The sequence below is a fragment of the Mixophyes fleayi genome, chromosome 1, assembly GCF_038048845.1.
Source record: "Mixophyes fleayi isolate aMixFle1 chromosome 1, aMixFle1.hap1, whole genome shotgun sequence".
In the NCBI taxonomy this organism is placed as follows: domain Eukaryota; kingdom Metazoa; phylum Chordata; class Amphibia; order Anura; family Limnodynastidae; genus Mixophyes; species Mixophyes fleayi.
The window spans coordinates 398,946,960-398,964,905 of NC_134402.1; the positions used below are offsets into that span (position 1 = coordinate 398,946,960).

General features: G+C 37.0%; 1 protein-coding gene across 1 annotated transcript in view; it reads right to left on the bottom strand.

Annotated features, from left to right (window-relative positions):
* Positions 1-553: 553 nt before the first annotated feature.
* The window catches only part of CHD1 (chromodomain helicase DNA binding protein 1), a 77,590-nt gene continuing 60,197 nt past the window's right edge, over positions 554-17,946 (bottom strand). Inside the window, exons 23-37 of the mRNA XM_075181350.1 lie at positions 17,175-17,348; positions 16,565-16,725; positions 15,811-15,852; positions 14,561-14,691; positions 13,415-13,553; positions 10,626-10,776; positions 9,784-9,906; positions 9,428-9,583; positions 6,378-6,626; positions 5,477-5,614; positions 4,716-4,894; positions 3,197-3,293; positions 3,026-3,077; positions 2,282-2,492; positions 554-2,058 (exon numbers count right to left, since the gene is read on the bottom strand). Of these exons, the coding sequence (XP_075037451.1) occupies positions 1,707-2,058; positions 2,282-2,492; positions 3,026-3,077; positions 3,197-3,293; positions 4,716-4,894; positions 5,477-5,614; positions 6,378-6,626; positions 9,428-9,583; positions 9,784-9,906; positions 10,626-10,776; positions 13,415-13,553; positions 14,561-14,691; positions 15,811-15,852; positions 16,565-16,725; positions 17,175-17,348 (2,355 nt within the window). The 3' untranslated portion in view covers positions 554-1,706. The remainder of the gene's footprint in view (positions 2,059-2,281; positions 2,493-3,025; positions 3,078-3,196; positions 3,294-4,715; positions 4,895-5,476; positions 5,615-6,377; positions 6,627-9,427; positions 9,584-9,783; positions 9,907-10,625; positions 10,777-13,414; positions 13,554-14,560; positions 14,692-15,810; positions 15,853-16,564; positions 16,726-17,174; positions 17,349-17,946) is intronic.

A 17,946-nucleotide genomic window follows, 5' to 3' on the forward strand; every position in this document is an offset into this window, starting at 1 on the left:
AAGGATTTACCTAAGCTTTTAAAACACCCACCTACAATATTTGTGAAATATGATCTGCTTCATGCTAGTTTCTTTACAGACCAGGGATCGTTAATGCAGAGTGATAGACTCTGCAGGATGCTTGTCAGTATATGGAAGATAGAAGCCTGCAGCACAAATATTGCTGGATGATGCAGAAAGATATTCTAAAATATGTATTTTAAAGCATTTGAAAAATAGGTTGTCTGGGGTGGTGTAAAATTCCGAAAACTTTTGAATTTAGTTATTCAATTGGTCAGTCCTTTGTATTGATCCAAGTATCTCAATCTGGGGTCCCCAATTTTCACATTAATACCCCCACCCAAATTTAAGTGCAGTTAGGTTCCAATCTAGTATAATTGATGCAGTTATTTTCCATCCAAGGATTGGTATAAATAAAATGGAAACCTGTTTACATTTTATGAACATTTGGAAAAAATACAAAAATATAACACAAATCAATTAGTAATGCAGCAGAAACACCATTAAAATATAATTAGGCTGAAGAAAACAGAAAATTCAGCAAGTCCAGAAATATTTTTTTATACTTTAATTTTCCATATATAGAAGAAATCTATATACAATCAGTGTGCATTTAAACAGTTTATAAAGTCAATCAATTTACTGGAAATCATACTGGCTGCATAGCACATTTGACATTATTGCCCATTTCTTAAAAAAAGGGAACACAAATGGATTGACAATAACATTTTGGCTGGTTTGGATAATAGAGCTCATGTATATCATGTTGCCCGGTTTTAAAACAAAGTATGTGAAACGGTTTCAGGCTGCATAAAATTTCTTAAAGAATTCATTTTACCCACATATTTAAACACAACACTGACAATTGCTTAAAATTAAAAACAAATATACCTATAAAGTGAAAATTGGAATACTACATGACATAAGAATGGAATTAGTGTCCCCTTTCCCCATTTTTTTTTTTTTTTTTTACATTCTGAACATTGATTCCATCAAAACTATTGAACAAAAAGACATAATGAATATACATATTTCCATACTTTATGAGAAGGCCTGAGTTGGTGGGGAAAGGAACAGTCAAAGAAAGCCTGAGAAAGGAAGAAATGTCCATTTAATTAATTTACAATAATTTACAGCAGTTTTACTTTGTATAAAAAAAATATTACAGTTGATCACGAAAAAGAAAAACTGGCTATTTTACAGTTTTAGGTACAGGATTTAAATATTCAAGCATATGATGAGAAGCGGCAAGGTGGTTGCAGTGTACAATGTAAACAAATAGCTTTGGAAAGTGAACAAAGTTCTTGAGAGCATTTCCCAGACAATAAAAAACTTCTCCAATTATTTGTCAACATGATCAGTCAACACAAAAAATTCATAGTTCAAAGAAATCTGTTTTATTTTGTGGTCTTTTTTTGTTAAAATGCAGTCAAAATGGGCAGTGCTGAGGTCTCCGAAACAGTAAACATAGTCTATTTCAATTTTTTATTTTTTTTAATTTTAAAAATGCCACGTTTGCAGCACAGTGCAGCATATACCTTAAATACAAAAATATTCTCTGATCTGTTGTGATAATAGACCTTGCATTCAGGAAAGTAGTAATGTCTGCACTGGGCAGATACAGTCCATTTCTTTCAAGTCATGTAAGGCAATCACTGTGATAATTTTACTGAATATGGCTAATGTCCAGGACTGCAATCCTTGTGTTATGTTTTGCGCCCACTCCATAAATGTTCAGGCGTACTTTTGTGATCTGATGAGCACTCAAAAGGTGATCTACGACCCAAAGGCGACCTGGAGTCGTACGGAGACCTCTGATCCAATGGTGATCTTGGCCCACTACTAGAAGCTCTATGGTCCATCTGCCAGTCTGAATGGTACCGGTAATCCCTGGATTTATGATGACTGTAGTCTGAACTAGATCTGTGATCCGAATGTAAACGATGGTCAGAATGGGATCGATGATCAGAAAGAGATCTGTCCTTTACATTTCCTTCCGACCTATGATCTCTGCTTCTATGATCATCCAATTTTCTGTGTTTGCTTTCACTGTGGTACCTACAATAGAAAATACCCTTTAAATGCACTGCATTGACATATATATAATTATTTTAAAATGGTAAATCTCTCTGTGCAGCTCCTTTGCTATTCCCCAGCCACAGGAAAGCTATACAGAACAAATGCACCAAGACAGTAAGACTAAAAATGTGGTCCAACGGCAAACAGAAGGAAGAGGGGGCATCTTGAATTGATGAGAAATTATGATTAAATCAGTCCTTACCTGTCCTGTTTGTAGTGATGATCCCAGTCTCTGTGATCTTTACCATTGCTGAAACTTGAATACGGCCTTTTCCTGGGATCACCTTTCTTGTAAGCATCACTCTGGTGTCTGTCCTTGTGGTGATCATGATACTGTGATAAATGCCTGTCAGAGGAATAACTGTCTCTGCTGCTATCATCATGGTTTGTGTTTTCTTTTAGCCTATCTACATCTAAAACATAAAGCAAATGACAAATCTTACAGGAATGCACAATTCATAACAATCACCATAATATAATTCAGTGACCGTAGCATTATAAACCACAATATTACTGCAGCACTCAAGACAAAAACCTCGTTTCTATGTCTGTTAACAGAAAGAAGTACAGATTTTATAAGGTAACCGTGTACATACATGAGTTTGAGGAGCAAGACACAATTAAGAAAAGAGCACTCTGCATAGAAGAAATATTTTAGGGAAATACACCCAAATATGGCAAGAGCTCCATGTGAGTTTGTGAAATAAACAGCAAACTGTAATAAATGTCAAGCACAACAAAGTCAGCAATAAATCTATACTAATGGGTAAGTGTTGAAACAAAAAGCTGCACTTAGAGAAGCCTCTATAGCCCCATACAATTGGAAGCATGAACTATAAATAATTCAAACTGATCTGTCACAAAATAATTTAAAGTTATATTACCTCTCGCTATTTAATACATCATAACAGCTAAAAATGTATATTTTAAAAAGTTGTGAATTTACCAGGATGTCGAATAATCGTGTTCATACTACTGCTAACGTTCTGGTCGTTGTGCTGTTTGGGAAATAAAAAATAATAAAAAAAAAAAACAAAAAAAACAAAATTATGCATCAATTTTCCCAAAAAAATCCTCAATATATTATTGACTAAGACCTAAAGTATACTATAATTACCTGAGCTTCCTGCCGTTTCTTGATGGCATGTTTGTATAGCTTGTGCAGTTTCCGAGCATCAAATTCAGTAAATTTGGATACAAAAATCCATAGGTTCCTAAAGACAGATGAAAGTGAAAGGCTGAGCACTATAATTATTTATAACACGAGTAATAAAAAAATGTAAAACATTTACCGAAAAGACTCAACCTAAAACTAGATTTAGAATGTTGTATGAATCAAGTCAACAGACATTCCCAGTCTGATATAGCTTCCAAGAGACATTATAGATAAGGTCCTTCTTTACAAAGGTGAGCAGATATCGCCGCAAGAGTCTGCGAGCATTGACTGTTAGAAAAAATCTCTGGCCAGAGTATTGCTACAAAAGGACCTGCAGGTAAGAATATCCTGCTCACTTTTAGGGGACTGATTAAAAAGGAGCCAGCAGGAGGAGCGATTTTCATTTCACACTAACGGAGGAATTGGAAGGTTGGTTACCAGCGGTTGGCAAGTAGCTGGAATATTGCTTTGTATCCAAGAAAGGTCTGTTTTAAACTCATTTGCACTTTGAACTACATCAGTGGATTGTGGGCATCAAGAGCCTAGAATTTATTGAAGTATAAGTGGCTAAGGAACTAAAAGACCTCATCATTCATTGCTTTTTCAACCTGATTTCACATTGTCTGAGCTATTATCAGACTGCATTTAATACCTATGCTGGTTTTCAACTGACTTTTTTTTTCTCTCTGTGTGCACAATATTGACTTTCTGGGGAGTGCACCCCCAGGAATGAATTAATAGTCATCCTAGAAATGACTTACAAGTGCTTTAAGAGGTGGATTTTTGCTATTATGTTTTATTCATGCTATCAGATAAATTGCAGAGGATGAGTATTTTATATGTTGTGGAAATGCAATGGTTATGTGTTATTGATGTTTACTTACATTAATGTTTTAATTACAAATTGGTTGGTGTTTTGAAATAGCCAGAGAACAGCGCCTTTACTTTGTCCCCTTTTTTTTCAAATGCATATAGTAATTGAGATTTTGCATATTATCCCTTGTATTTCCCTCTCTATTTGTCCAATGTAAATTATAAATGATGAATGCGGATTGAATGTTGATCCCACTGCAGGAATGTTCCTACCCACTATAACTGTGTTACCAAGTCTGTTTGCAGTACTTTGCTGGCCTATAAAGCCATTCATTATCATTTCAGTCACATACTTTCATGTCCTGCTGTCAACCTTTTTCATGTTTGAATTCTTTTGACAATACAATAGCTTTGGGGTCTGGCATGGAGACCGGGGATGTCTATTCTTAGGAATGTTCTTGGATCTGAAGTTTGAAAGAAAATTACAAAGCAGACGAAGGGAGAGCACCAAATGCTAATATTGCCTATAGTATATATTTTCTGTAAAGTAAATTCAGCACAAATAGGGATCATCACCTTAGATTAGAGTGAGAACAGCTGCTGCTTACAAGAAAAAACAAAAAAAACCAAAACATTTCTACAAAATTAAAAATCACACAATACGTACTTCCTCCATTGTTTTATTTGTTCTGGGTTTGCATATTCTTTTAAGCACTCTGTAATGTGATCCCCAATTTTAATCAGGCACTGCCTGGTGTGTTCAAGCTGTTCTCTCTCAGAGAGTCCTTTTTCTGGTCGGTCCAGCTGTTTCAATGCAGCCTTCACTGGTCTCATTCTCTCTTTACACTACAAGAAAAAGTGCAACATGTTCGTTTCCATCAGACTACATAGATTTAAGATTTGACCATTTGTTTAAATGCATTTCATTCAAAATGTTAAGCTGAACAAAAAAAGGCAAAATTATTTGTATTAAACTGCAAAATGTAATCGGTAAATTAAAATGAAAAAACTTAAATTGTATTTTCTAGTTTAAATTGATACTCCTACACATTAGATGTAGCCATTACTGGAACAAAAGGAACTAAAATTGCAGTACATCAATTTCAACAGAAATTAATGACATCACTAAGGCACTTTGTATTTTGTGATCTGAACCAGTATTACTACAAGCCCTTGTAACATCACTTGTTCTTAGTGAACCAACAGGCTGTATTCACATGAACACTAGTGTCTAGGATGCAAATGTCTTTTTAGACCTTCCTTTGAAGACATGTAAGTGCTTTCAATGTAGTCAAAGCATCAAAATCGTTTTACAGATCACAACAGCATTATATACTATTAAGTATAGGGGGACAGAAATGTGTTAATTGGCATTGAGCAAGTGTATATAACAATTCTCAATCCCAGGCAAAAACTACACAAACTTACAACACTGAAAGTCTTTTGATCGAGTTCTTCCGCCTCTTCAGAAATCGGAACTGGATCGCTACTAGCAGTTATGTGAACTGGAGTTTCAGCAGAAATGGTTTTCTTCGGTTTCTCCTTATCAGGTTTCACATCGTTCACCTACTCAACAAAGGGGAATAAAATAATTGTCAGAACATTTACTAGCAGTGGCTAAAAATAAGTTGGATACTGACAATTCTAATCTCTGTCAAGTCATTTAATTTAATGGGACAGAGCTCTAAAAGATGCATGTAATTTGTAAAGCAGTCTCATTCTCCAATGACATTTTCAAATAAAACAGTATTTAGTTTGATAAGGCTACCATACAAGTTGCATGTTGTGCCTTATTATGTACTGAAATGTCAACAAGCAGGACTTTTTGGCAACAAGGAACAATGTTTCCCAGTAACTGCTTTATTTCCCCCTCTAGTTTAAGTGCGGTTTGGTTTCAGTTAAGAAATCACAGTCAAACACATCTTTGAGCATAGCGATTCGGAGATTCAGTCCTAGAAGAGGGACAGTCTTGTGTTTGTGGCCGACATGCTAACACCAATATGCTATAATTTGGATGGTTATTACTGGTGAGTTCAAGGCTACATATTTATGGGCCAACTATGCATTTTTCATTTAAATTTTTGCTATTTCTTAAATGAAAGAGTGAGCATATAGGAAGCATAATGGCTATTTACACAAAAAGAGTTACATGATGGTGAAAACTCAAATTTAGGAAATTGTGGTTTATAATATATCCCTGACAAATATGTTGTACACTTTAATTGCCCAATTTCATCGTTGGAAATGTTCTGTACTCTGTTAATCTAAAGCCAATTACCAAAACACAATGCCTTCTACATCTCCAGTTGTAGAAAATGTGTTTATTCACCTTTTCATCTTTGATTTCTTTGTCTTTTACTGGCTCTTTTACTTTTACTTCCTTTTTATCCTTGGAATCTTTCTCATCTTTCTTTTCATCCCGATCCTTCTTTTCTTTCTTTAGCTCCTTCTTGCTCTCCTTAATTTCCTTCTTGTCCTCAGGCTCTTTTTTCAAAGTTACTTCAGAATCTGCTCGCTCTTCGTTCTCTTTCTCGGCTTTAATTTTTTTACTGCTGGTTTTCACAGAAGCATCATCTTCCTATAATACAAACAATCAAGCCAGGTGTGCCAATTTCAAGGGATTTTATGGAACACTTAAAAAGAACACCCTATTACTGAATTTAAACTTGTTGTATGCATTACCTTTATGTACTGTTACAGGTGAATTAGCTTTTTAAAGAGTATCTCTATATTACATATATATTTACAAGTTAACCCGTGCATGATACTCATGCATTCTAGTCAAATCAAGCTACTTAAGGTCTTAAAAAGGTTCTTGTCATGCATTTGGGCCTAGCCCAGGCCTCCTCAGGGGAAGAGCGTTACTTCCCGACGCAAGCGCCCTTTTTTAACGTGGTTTTGTCCACATGTCACCACCTCATCATTTTTCTCTATCACCTCATCCTTCATCTTCATCGCCACATCCTCAATCAAGCTACTTAAGGTGTTAAAAACTCCCCACTGTCACCCCCGGCAACCACCAACCACTCCCAACTGTCACTTCTCCTTCAAGAAATATATAGGTCAGTGTATAACTCTGCCCAGCAGGTGGCGCTGCAGCTTGTTTTTTTTTTCCACACACAGACTAACACACGCCACTAGGCTTTTATATTATAGATATCAGGCAGCAGCCATTTTTCTGGAGACCAAAATGCAATGATGCTTATGTTAATAGCTGACCTACTAAGGCTTCTGCAATGGAGACAATTTTAAGTGGCGAGTTAAACCAGCAGTTGGGAGAAGTGCCAGTATGACAGTATCTACGCTGGCAAACTTTCACCACTGAAAATAATATATTGCGACTACATAATCTGCGCATGTCTCCTGCCGTCCCAGACCTGTGGCTTCTTATATTTGAAAAACCCAAGCATAAATAATTTCCATTGCGACAATTAACACCCATCACTTTAAGTATTGATAAAAATATATAGCATGACACAAACAAAATGAAAAATAATTTGTCATCTTATATCACAGCTCCCATGTTGCGCAAGCTATAATAATGCTGAAACGCTAAATAAAAGCTGCCTTGAGTGATTATAGTGCAGAATCCAGGGTGCCCATCACACTGAGGCTATGTACCCACTGATTTAATCTCTTATCAAAGACTGCAAACTGTTTTTCAAGGCTACCAATACTATTAGGGCTGATGGAGCCCTGAAACGGACAAAGAAATTGACTCTGGGATACTGAACTATCTTGAATTGATTTCTTACAATGCACAGCCACCATTGATCTGTGATAAAAAAAAAAGGTCCAAATTCCTGTATAATGTGCAATTCTGCACCCTACTGATGTTAATGGGGGGCTGATCTCAGTCTTTGGAGTCTTCAGACTTGACCTCACGTCTTTAGGCCTGACTGAATGCCCAAAAGGACTGTATGGATGTAGTAGGCATATACTGCCTAGCATACTGTCTCTCGGTCTTACCTCTCTGAAGTGCTGACAAGCAGAGGAATAGAACCTGTTCCTTCTATTGAGGCAAACTGTTAGATTTAGCCCCAGAAGATTTCTGTATGACAATGTCCAATTTATCTCCAAAGAGCAGAGACCCTTCAATAGGAGATTGGCTAGACTATTCTTTGATTGAGCCCCTGATACGAAAAGGCACATCCAGAGAGCCCTCCAAGCCACTGCTACTGATGGCATTGTGCTTGCTGAAAAAGCAATTGTGTCCAAAAATGCTTCAGAAAGAAACTTAATGCGTCTACACAAATTCAATTCTTTTCAACATAAATTGTTGAGCGAGAGACTGTATATGGATGTCCAAGAAACAGTGAGCAGACAATACCAGTTCTTTGCCCACTGAGGCCATATGTTTTAAAGTGGTTCCAGATGAAATATGAAGCTTATTAAAACTCCTCATCATCTTAATACTTTGCTCTTTTGAAACCATGTATAGCACTTCAAAAGAAAAGGGGAGGCAGCAGAGGGGCTGTTCCAATTTTACACAGCCTCAAGGAGTCAACAACTAGGTGTGACAAAAGGATGGTACTGTAGAAATTTGAAGAGAATGCATGTGAAATGTATGTATGGCTTCGGTATCATGGTCGAAACTATAGTCCCCACTATCCGAAGTACCAGATGGTACTTCCTATGTGGGGAGACAAGTGCCTGTAAACAGTGAACCTTGTCTTGTGGAAGGAACACACACGCGAAGTATCGAAAGAAGCCTAAGTAACACCAATGGATGTCAACTAGGTCAATGATGGTTTGGGCACCTTTAAAATCCAACAGAGCGATTCCAAGAGCTGGATAGTAAGCTGGAGATTTTGCATGACTAGCTCTCTGGATCAGGCTATCACAAGGAAAAAGGTCAGAGACCAAAACGCAGCACCTTAAATCTGAAAGTGAGCTCCCTGAAAAGCAAAGCGGAGGAAGTACTGGTGGCCTTTTCCAATATTGGGATATCTCTAAATATCCAGAGCAGAAGAAGCTTCCTTCTAGCCTCTTTCCGTTATTGCCCGAATCAACAACTGAATTGCTATCGGCAAGGAATTTGCCATCCTATTTGCACACCAGGAAGATTCACGCTTCCACAGGCCCCTTCTCTAATTGTAAGGTACGTTCACTTTTATAAAATGGCTAGAAGTGAAACATAACCCATCTACAGGGTACACTGCTGAAGAATTAACTACATCATTTCTGTTCATAACTGTGCATTATAGTACCGGACACTCATTAGTATTTTATGTTCCAATAGAAAGTCCAATGTACCAGTAAGTAAGACTTTATGCCACGCTACAAAACCTCAAATCAGAGTCTAAATTCAATACAATAAACATTTGTTTAATACAGTAGAATGTGATATTTTTCCCCCAAATTACACCCCACACTCACCTTGTCGTCATCCTCCTCCTCCTCCTCCTCCTCTTCATCTTCCTCTGACTTTTCTGATGTAGGTGGTGAAGATTCACTTTTAATTTCCTCTTCAACTTTCACAGGCTTCAGAATTTTACTTTTCTTTGCTCTGGTTTTTCTTCTTTTTGAATTACCCTAGAATGATACATATGAAAATTCACATACTACATTTTCACCATAAAGTGGTGCACTCAAGAATAAATTGGTTTTTTTTTGTTTTTTTAAAAAAATCTCAGTTCCTGCAAATACTTTATGAAGGCGCAAAAACACAGAATAGGCATCATGTGAGAAGATAACACACAATTTAATATCGAATTTTAATATTAACAACTTACTCCACCAGAAAGTCGTTGTGCTTCTTTTCTTGCAAGGTCCTTGTTAAGCAGTTTAATGAGGTAGTCTGCTCTTGTTTGTAACTGCTTAGCTTGGGGCTTCTTGTCTGGATCGTCGGGTAATATCTAAACAGAATAAAAAACATACTGCACTCATTTCTTGCTCTCAGCATAGAAATAATAATTCAGTTTACAGAAAAATAAACCTTATCAAGCCGATCTAATATGGCAAGGGAAGGGGAAATTTACTTAAACTGAAATTAAAGGAGACGATTATGCGTTATAGTTTAATTTTTCAAAAATTATTAAATGTTAGAGCTAAGTAAAATGTCAAATGCAGTACTGTGTTGTGTGTGATGTATCTTATAAAAAAATGTTCATTACAGAAAAAAAAAAAAAAAAAAATACATCTTACAGAAATAACTCTGCATTTACCAAATAATCCAGAAGTCTTTTGTGTGTTATAATAATCAGTTTCAGTAGAAGTATAACTGCTGTTTGATGTATAAAGTTTTATATAGCTCTTACTGGCTGTGAATTAGGTTTGAATAAGCAAGTTAAGTGATGAATCACCTAAGTGGAGGTAAGTTTATTCTTTGTCAATTCTTGGCGAATGTACTCATCCAAAAATGTATACTCAAACCAAACCTTAAAAAAAGCTTCACCATGCTATGTTGAGTGACAAAGTCCAATGTCCTAATCTCACAGCTGGAAAAAAAGAAAACGGAGGATGCAGATTTATAGAAAAGGATGAAGATTTTGTTCTGAACTGTCTCCACTACGGACACCTACAGGTAAACCCAAACATTGCACTGGCAAGTCAATTAGGAACAGGTAAGATGTACCTTTTGCGTTAAGTTGAGGTCAGGATCCATTTTAATCATCTCCCAGCTGCCATATCCATATTCATATATTCCAATCAAAAGGTTTGAGTCATCTTCCTTGATCCAGTCAATATCAAAGTGTGCTGCTTTTGTGTGGCATGGAATAACATATCTAGAATGTATGCAAAAACAGAAAGCAAATATTAGAAGCAGTGACAATATCACTTTTCTCATACATTTATTGGGGGACACTGGAACCAGGAACTATAGCGCAGGAGCTCGGACACTTTATGGTAAACTTGAAGTGTAAGCTCTTCACTCTCTATATGCACCAGCAGGAAAGTATCAGTTTTTCAAAGTGCCCTTAAGAGCAAGATGCTTTTGTAAAGCAAATAATTTTTAAATGATTATATATGTATTTTTCACTTTAGTTTTAGATTTTGGAACAGTCAAGCAGTTCAGCACACCTTGTGCTTAAAACAGGGGAAGATGTACTGGATACCTATTACTGCTGCCCCTGTTCACTAATTGGAGCTCCAGAGTGGGGAAACGACGCTGACTGCGGACCCGTGCTGCTGATGCCAGCATAGGGAGCAGCTTCTCTGAACAGACTGCACTCCGACATAGTTGCTGTGTGATTACACACTCTCCCCTCCTTCAGAGGAGTCAGAGGGGAGTTCTGCTTAGGTTCAAACATTCAAATTCCTCCACAGCGATGGCTCCTCTATTGTTCCTAGCAGGGAAGTGATCATGCAGAAAAAAACCCTCTACAAAATAAAGACGCCAATTCTGTGGCGTTTTGTCAAAGTAGTAATTCACTCTCCTCCAGTGATTGGCATTACAAATGGAGCAGAATACAGACAAATGTTCACCAATGGTTGGTAGTGCAGAACCTGTCTGAGCCAAGTCCTTATCCAAATCCATTTGCTTGTGTCTTACCCCAGGGTGCCAAATGAAAGAAAAAAAATTCCCTCTGCCTTGCCCAATAATGTTTCAGAACCTGGGTCACAAAAAAAAAAAATTTACTCACACTTCCCACAGACGAACATTGGGTCCAGAGTCAGTCTGACCAAGATGGTTCAGGAAATGTCTAAAATTTCTTCTTCACCGAAGAAGGTATTCGAATATTCATTTTACGCTGGACCAGTCAAGTGCCACTTCTATGCTTTCCTGGGATGTCTCCGACTCTGATCTTCCATTCACAGGAGGATGGTGATTAGAGGAAAATTCTGATTTTGAATTTGAACCTAAAATGACTGGAACCTCCATCTTCAAGACAACCAGTCGTTGAGATCCATAATAACCAGCATGGAGAACGAGTTTCTGGTCACAATAGACATTAAGGACTTTATTTATATGTACCAATCTTGAGGGACACCAGTGTCTCTTCAGCCTTGCAGTCCAATCTCAGCATTACCAATTCTGGACCCTTCCCTTTCTCTCCAGGGGTCGACAGACTTTTTACAATAATCATGGCAGCAATATCAGCTCTCGAGAGCCAGAAGAGTAACAATCATTCTGTATTTGGACAACCTACTTGTCAAAGCAGATTAATTTGCACTTCTCCAGGATGACACTCAGCAGACGAGCTTGATTTTATAATCTCACAGGTGGCTCATAAATTACCAAAAATCCAGTCTGGTCCCCGCTCATCCGATAGTTTCCTTAGTACTTCTATTCGCTACTGTTCAATAAAGTATTCTTAACAGATGACAAGATCCTTTAGTTACAGAAACTAATAAGGTCTTTTAGCTACCAGACGGATCTCAATTCAACTGGGCATGAGAATCATGGGACACATGGTGTCAACCTTCGATGCAGTTCAGTTCGGTCAATTCCACTTGATGGGAGTTTCAAAAAGAACTCTAAGAAAGTGGAGCAAACCTCATCTCAACCTTAATCGATTACAAGTTGTCCTCAACGACGTTCATCTGTTTGGTGGCTTAACAAGGCCAAACTCTGCAGTTGATAACCATTCATGATCTGGTACTGGACAATTGTCACAACCGATGTCAGTTCACAAGACTGTGGGGCACTGACCCTGCACTATCATCTTCAGGGTATGTGGTACCAACAAGAATCAAATTTTGTAATCAATGTTTTGGAGCTCAGAGCAATCTCAAACTCTCTGCTCAGGACTCAAGCTTTTCTAAAGGGAATGCCAATCAAACAAGTCACCAGGGAGATACCAAGAGCTTCCTGGCAATGAACGAGGTCAAGGGAATCATGTGTTGTGCAGAAATCAATGTTCCGGCGATCTCCGTAGTAAACTGGGATGCAGACTCTCTCAACAGGAATGTACTATATCTTGGAGAAAGATCCCTTCAAGTTCTTGAAAAGGTGGGGTTAACCGGATGGCACATCAGGTGACCCACAAAGTAGATAATGCAAGTAAGAGACCCGAGAGCATCTCTAGTAGACACAATGTTTGTTCCATTGAACTTTTATCCGCTTTACAGTGACCCCGTGACCCCTTTCCCCCACCCCACTTGCCTCATTGTTTCAAGCAAAGGCACAAAGAACCCAATACGCAGTATTGTATGCAAAAGTGTACACAGCACAGCACAAAAACTCAAATACAAAATTGCTAGTCAATAACTTACAACAATAGCAAGATTGCCTAATGGAATGCAATTTTTAAATTCAGTAACGTAGCAGCTGCATTTTCAAGTGCAGCCTCTTACACCAGTGTTATTAAACAGTTAGTATACATTTCAGGCAAACTAAAAGATTTTTAGGATTTGTTTTTGACTATGTAATAATTCACTGTATGCCACAGGAAAGAAAATTGGTCTAACATTTTTACATACCTTTTTCTTTCCTCAGGATCTGAAGGAATAGATTTATGCAATGGAAGCAGCTCCTCTTCGTGAGAACTGACCAGCTTTGCATTAACCTGTACTCCTGAGATACGAAATGTTGGTCCTTTCATTTTTCCTCGCCTTCCACCTTGGAATAAAGAAAGACTGTTCATTAACCATAACTTTAAGTGAATCTAGAAAGAAACTCAACTGAGAGTGTGAAATGATATTAAAAAGCAAAGGCTTCAAAATATTTGTTTACAACTTATACAAATTAATTCAAGTACACAAATTACAGTGTAAATTGTATGCTCATCTCAGTGCTTTTGTATTTAATAGCACAATAACACAATTTTTAAAGCATTCCCACGATTTAGCTAATGAACTTTTCTGCACACAACAAAAAGGAAAAAACATTTGAGGTTAGAGACCCTTTAAATTAACAAAACTATGCAACATGTGCATAATGCAATGGTGTAAGCAAATGCACAGCCCAAATATAGTTTTAAGCAGTGCATCAAATGAAAATGAAAGCTATTAAAGTGACATGGGAACACCCCAGCGCTGCTAATTGTTGGTGTGTTCAGGAGGGGGAGTTCAGGGGTTGTGGTGTGGTGACGATTGGCTAAAAATTTACTTTTGACCAAACATATCCTTTAAATCTGAAAATAGCCACTACATAGTAACCCAAAGATTAAGGTGTGCAGATTCTAAAATAATGTATAAAAAAAAACAAAAAACAAACACCCCACAAGTAGCTTAAACTCCATAAATGTTCACAGTTGCCCGACACGGTGGCAGAATGGTTAAAACCGTGGATTATATTCTGAGCAGGACTATATTTGTGTGGAGATTTGTGTTTTCTCTCCATGCTTGTGTGGGTATCTTCCAGGTGATATGCTTCCCAAGCACACACCAAAATACATACTGGTAGGTTAACTGGCTTCTGCCAAAGTTAACCCTAGCTTGAGTGTGAGAGAACTTAGACTATAAGCTCCACTGGGACAGGGACTGATCTGCATGATTAGGTGTTCTCTGAAAAACTCTCTCTGATGTTGGCTCTACATAAAGGATAATAGTGATAATGTACATAATCACAACAGTGGTCTTTATACATGGATTCAATCTTCATTTGTTAACAATTGTTCTACACACCTGTTCTCTCAGGGCCAGAAGAACAATCTCTTAATGCTTTAATACAACCATTATGTACCAGTTCTCCAAGTCTACGGAGATCAGTTTCAGATTTTTCCACTAGCTCTGCATCTCGAGCTATTGCATCTAATCTGAAACACAAGACACTTTGTCAACACTTAAGATCAACTGTCAACTTTATGATTTGTTGTTACCTTCATATAAAAGGTGTAGAAGAAACAGTATCTGTTAATTAGTTAAAAAATATATCATGCTGCAAAAAACTAATAAAATTAATATATTTCTGATCACATTATATTGCAAAAAATGAACACACTTCCGGATTTTAAATGTGGATGGGAGCAGGATTTATTTTTCTAAATCATCCATATAACATTTTACATGTCATACATTATTATAATACCTTAAAACTATTGTGGCACTGTTCTGATAAAACTTACAGTGAGATGTAATACTAAATCTATAGAAACACATATTTTTCAATTTGTATTCTCTATTTATTAAATACCGATTTTAAATCAGGTTCGTGTGAACAGTGCTAACATTCCCCAGCAATGGATAACCACTATTGGTTAGAGGAAAAGGCAGGTGTGTGTGTGTGGGTTTTGAAATATTAAAAAAAGATGAATTTAAATATGGTGAATTGAAAAGGTAGTGCCTCTGTGCCTTCATGCACCTGAGTACCATTTAAACACAAAACAAAAAACCGTAAGAGTTTTAAAGTCCCATACACTTGAACTGCAGGTTAACAGCAAGCAAAGATGTTAATACTATCTGGTCCTGAATACTATGGGGTTTGAAAGATGGTTTGAAATGTTAACTTTATTAAGTAAAATCCATTGTCAAACTGATGTTCTTCACAAACAAGAAAATAAAGTAATATCTGATGTACAGCCTTTAAAAAATGGGGTCTAACCTTATACACCTTATTTTAAAGGCTTTATCTAGTTTCTATAATACTAGTAAGTTTACAGATGTCACTATTTAGCCATGGTTTATTTTTGTACTCCCCATAATTCCTCTACCTCCTCATAGAGCCTTTTGCCATATATCTAGGACATGACCAAATGGGGAAAGGGCGTGAGACCAGGTACAAAATGGGCAGACACAACTCACTAAGCTTGCTTCATAAACTGCACAGAGCAACAAGAATCAATGTCTAGCTTATAGATTTACTGTGCTCCCTAAATATTTTGATAAAAATATCAAAATAGATGTCATGCTTGACTACAAATAGAGTAAACAATTACCTTTCCAGAGGTCCCCCAAATTTCTTGTAACTTTTAATAAACCTAGAAAAGGATAAAGAAAATAAAGGCTGCAAAATGTTATTTGTAACAAGCATTTCCTATGTGAATATAAAACATTCTGCATTGTTTTAAGGAAATCCAGGATAAGTGAGGGTTTCTATAGTGCCTATATAGCAAATTTTCATATAGGATGACCTTCAACCATTCCTCACCACCAGAGGTGATCAAGGGTCTACTTGACCAGCGACTAAGGTTGTGGAAAGTGATAAGGACTCCCTTGGTGGAAGTCGAGATGGAGAACACCGCCTGCAGTGTTTCAGTGAGACTGCCCCTCAATAGTGTAAAAGTAACAAAAATTGAAAAATAAATGGCAAAAGCCCTGTGTCCACCATCTACACCGGATACTGGATAAAGAACAGAGAAAAAAGCAGGAACAAACAGGATTTAGGGAAGAGGAGTCATCAGTTATTGCTTTCCAGTGTCCTACTTTCCAGGGGTGAGACATAACTGCCTATGTTTTGAAGGAAAAACTAGCTAAACTTGCAAAAAAATCGTCTGCCCAAAATGGACTTTCATTTAACACAGAATAGTACATTCCATTTTGACTTTCACTGAAGAAATTCTGTCCAAAGCATGCATGTACAAACATTTACCATACTAAGAAAAAATGCATTGTAGGTGCATGATCTACATATTTGCAAACTTGTATTGTATATATATTTATGATTTTGCAATATTTATTACAAAAACATACCTCCGAATCTCAGCATCGCTAAAGCCTTTAATGTTTTCTCTTGGAATTGTCCTTGGTCGACCTCGTTTCTTGGGCTTTCTGTCAGAGCCTGAATCACTGTCATCAGTTGCAGAATATCTTCTGTTCCTACTGCGTCTACCTTCACTTCCATTAAAGCTTGCCTGAAATGTACGAGCATAAGTATATTATGCAAAATAGTAAGAGCTAGGGTACCAATATATGAATGCAGTAATGGAAATTAACAAGTGGAATCCTGAATGGACAAAGATAATAGCTCTTAGCACCTGTTGCAGGACTTGTTATTTATTACTGTCAGCGCAATACACCTCGTATAAATACATAATGCAATGATGGACAACAGGCTGCCCCAGCTCCATAAGCCGCATGGAGAGTTTTCACCATAGACCTCCATATCTATTCCCCCAATCTGACTAAGCAGTAAAGCAGAGAACCCAGTTGCTCGAGTCTATTGCTCTGCCTGTTACCCATCGGTCCTAATTCTACTGACAGTAAAGAGTAAAGAGGAACACAGACAAATCTGTAAAATCCCTTCCGACAGATTGGCAAAGTAAGATCAGAATTCTATCAAACACAAGGTTTTAGTGCTCACCTGCTTTGCACAGTTCCGCATCCTGGGAAGCAAGTAGATTTCTTGAAGCTCTTTCTGTCTTTCCTCTTCCTCCATTCTTCTTCTCTGATCTGAGGGAATAATTTGTTCCCAGGATTTTGCATTACGATCAGGTTCCACAATATCATCCTCTTCCATTGTTGAAAAGTTAGCAACCTTGTAAAGAATAGTAAGATGGATGTTAGTGCTACAGGGAGAATAAAATAAAAACATGAATTTCCTAAATCTAACTCAGTATAGGCAGGAGCCTATATCAAAGTGACCTTTGCTCCTAGTCAGTTTAAAAAAAACGAGGAAACTACTGGAGAGGATGGGCATAGTAGGGGAGGAGAGTAAAGATCAAAACAAGTTGATAAAGTGACAAGACTCCTGGACCCACTACTATACCCCCAATGTATTTTCCAACACACAGTTAAAGTAATATAACAATAAGCAAAATATTACAGAAAACTGTATATTATATTTGTAAGTAATGATTGTGTGTGTCGCACTTTCGGGAGAAGATGTGTAAAGAATGCTTAAAGATTGCATATTCTTCCTGGATTTTTTATTTTTTTTTAAAAAACCCAAAACACATAATTTAACTTAAGACACTTTAAAAATTTGTACAAATAGATAGAACAATAGCAAATGCAATGATGCGTCATGTAGGTCAGATTATATAAGAAATAAAAATGTATATGTCAATAAAGGATCACCAAGTCTAATACACAAGCAACTAAAAATATTCATAAATATATATGAAAATCATCAG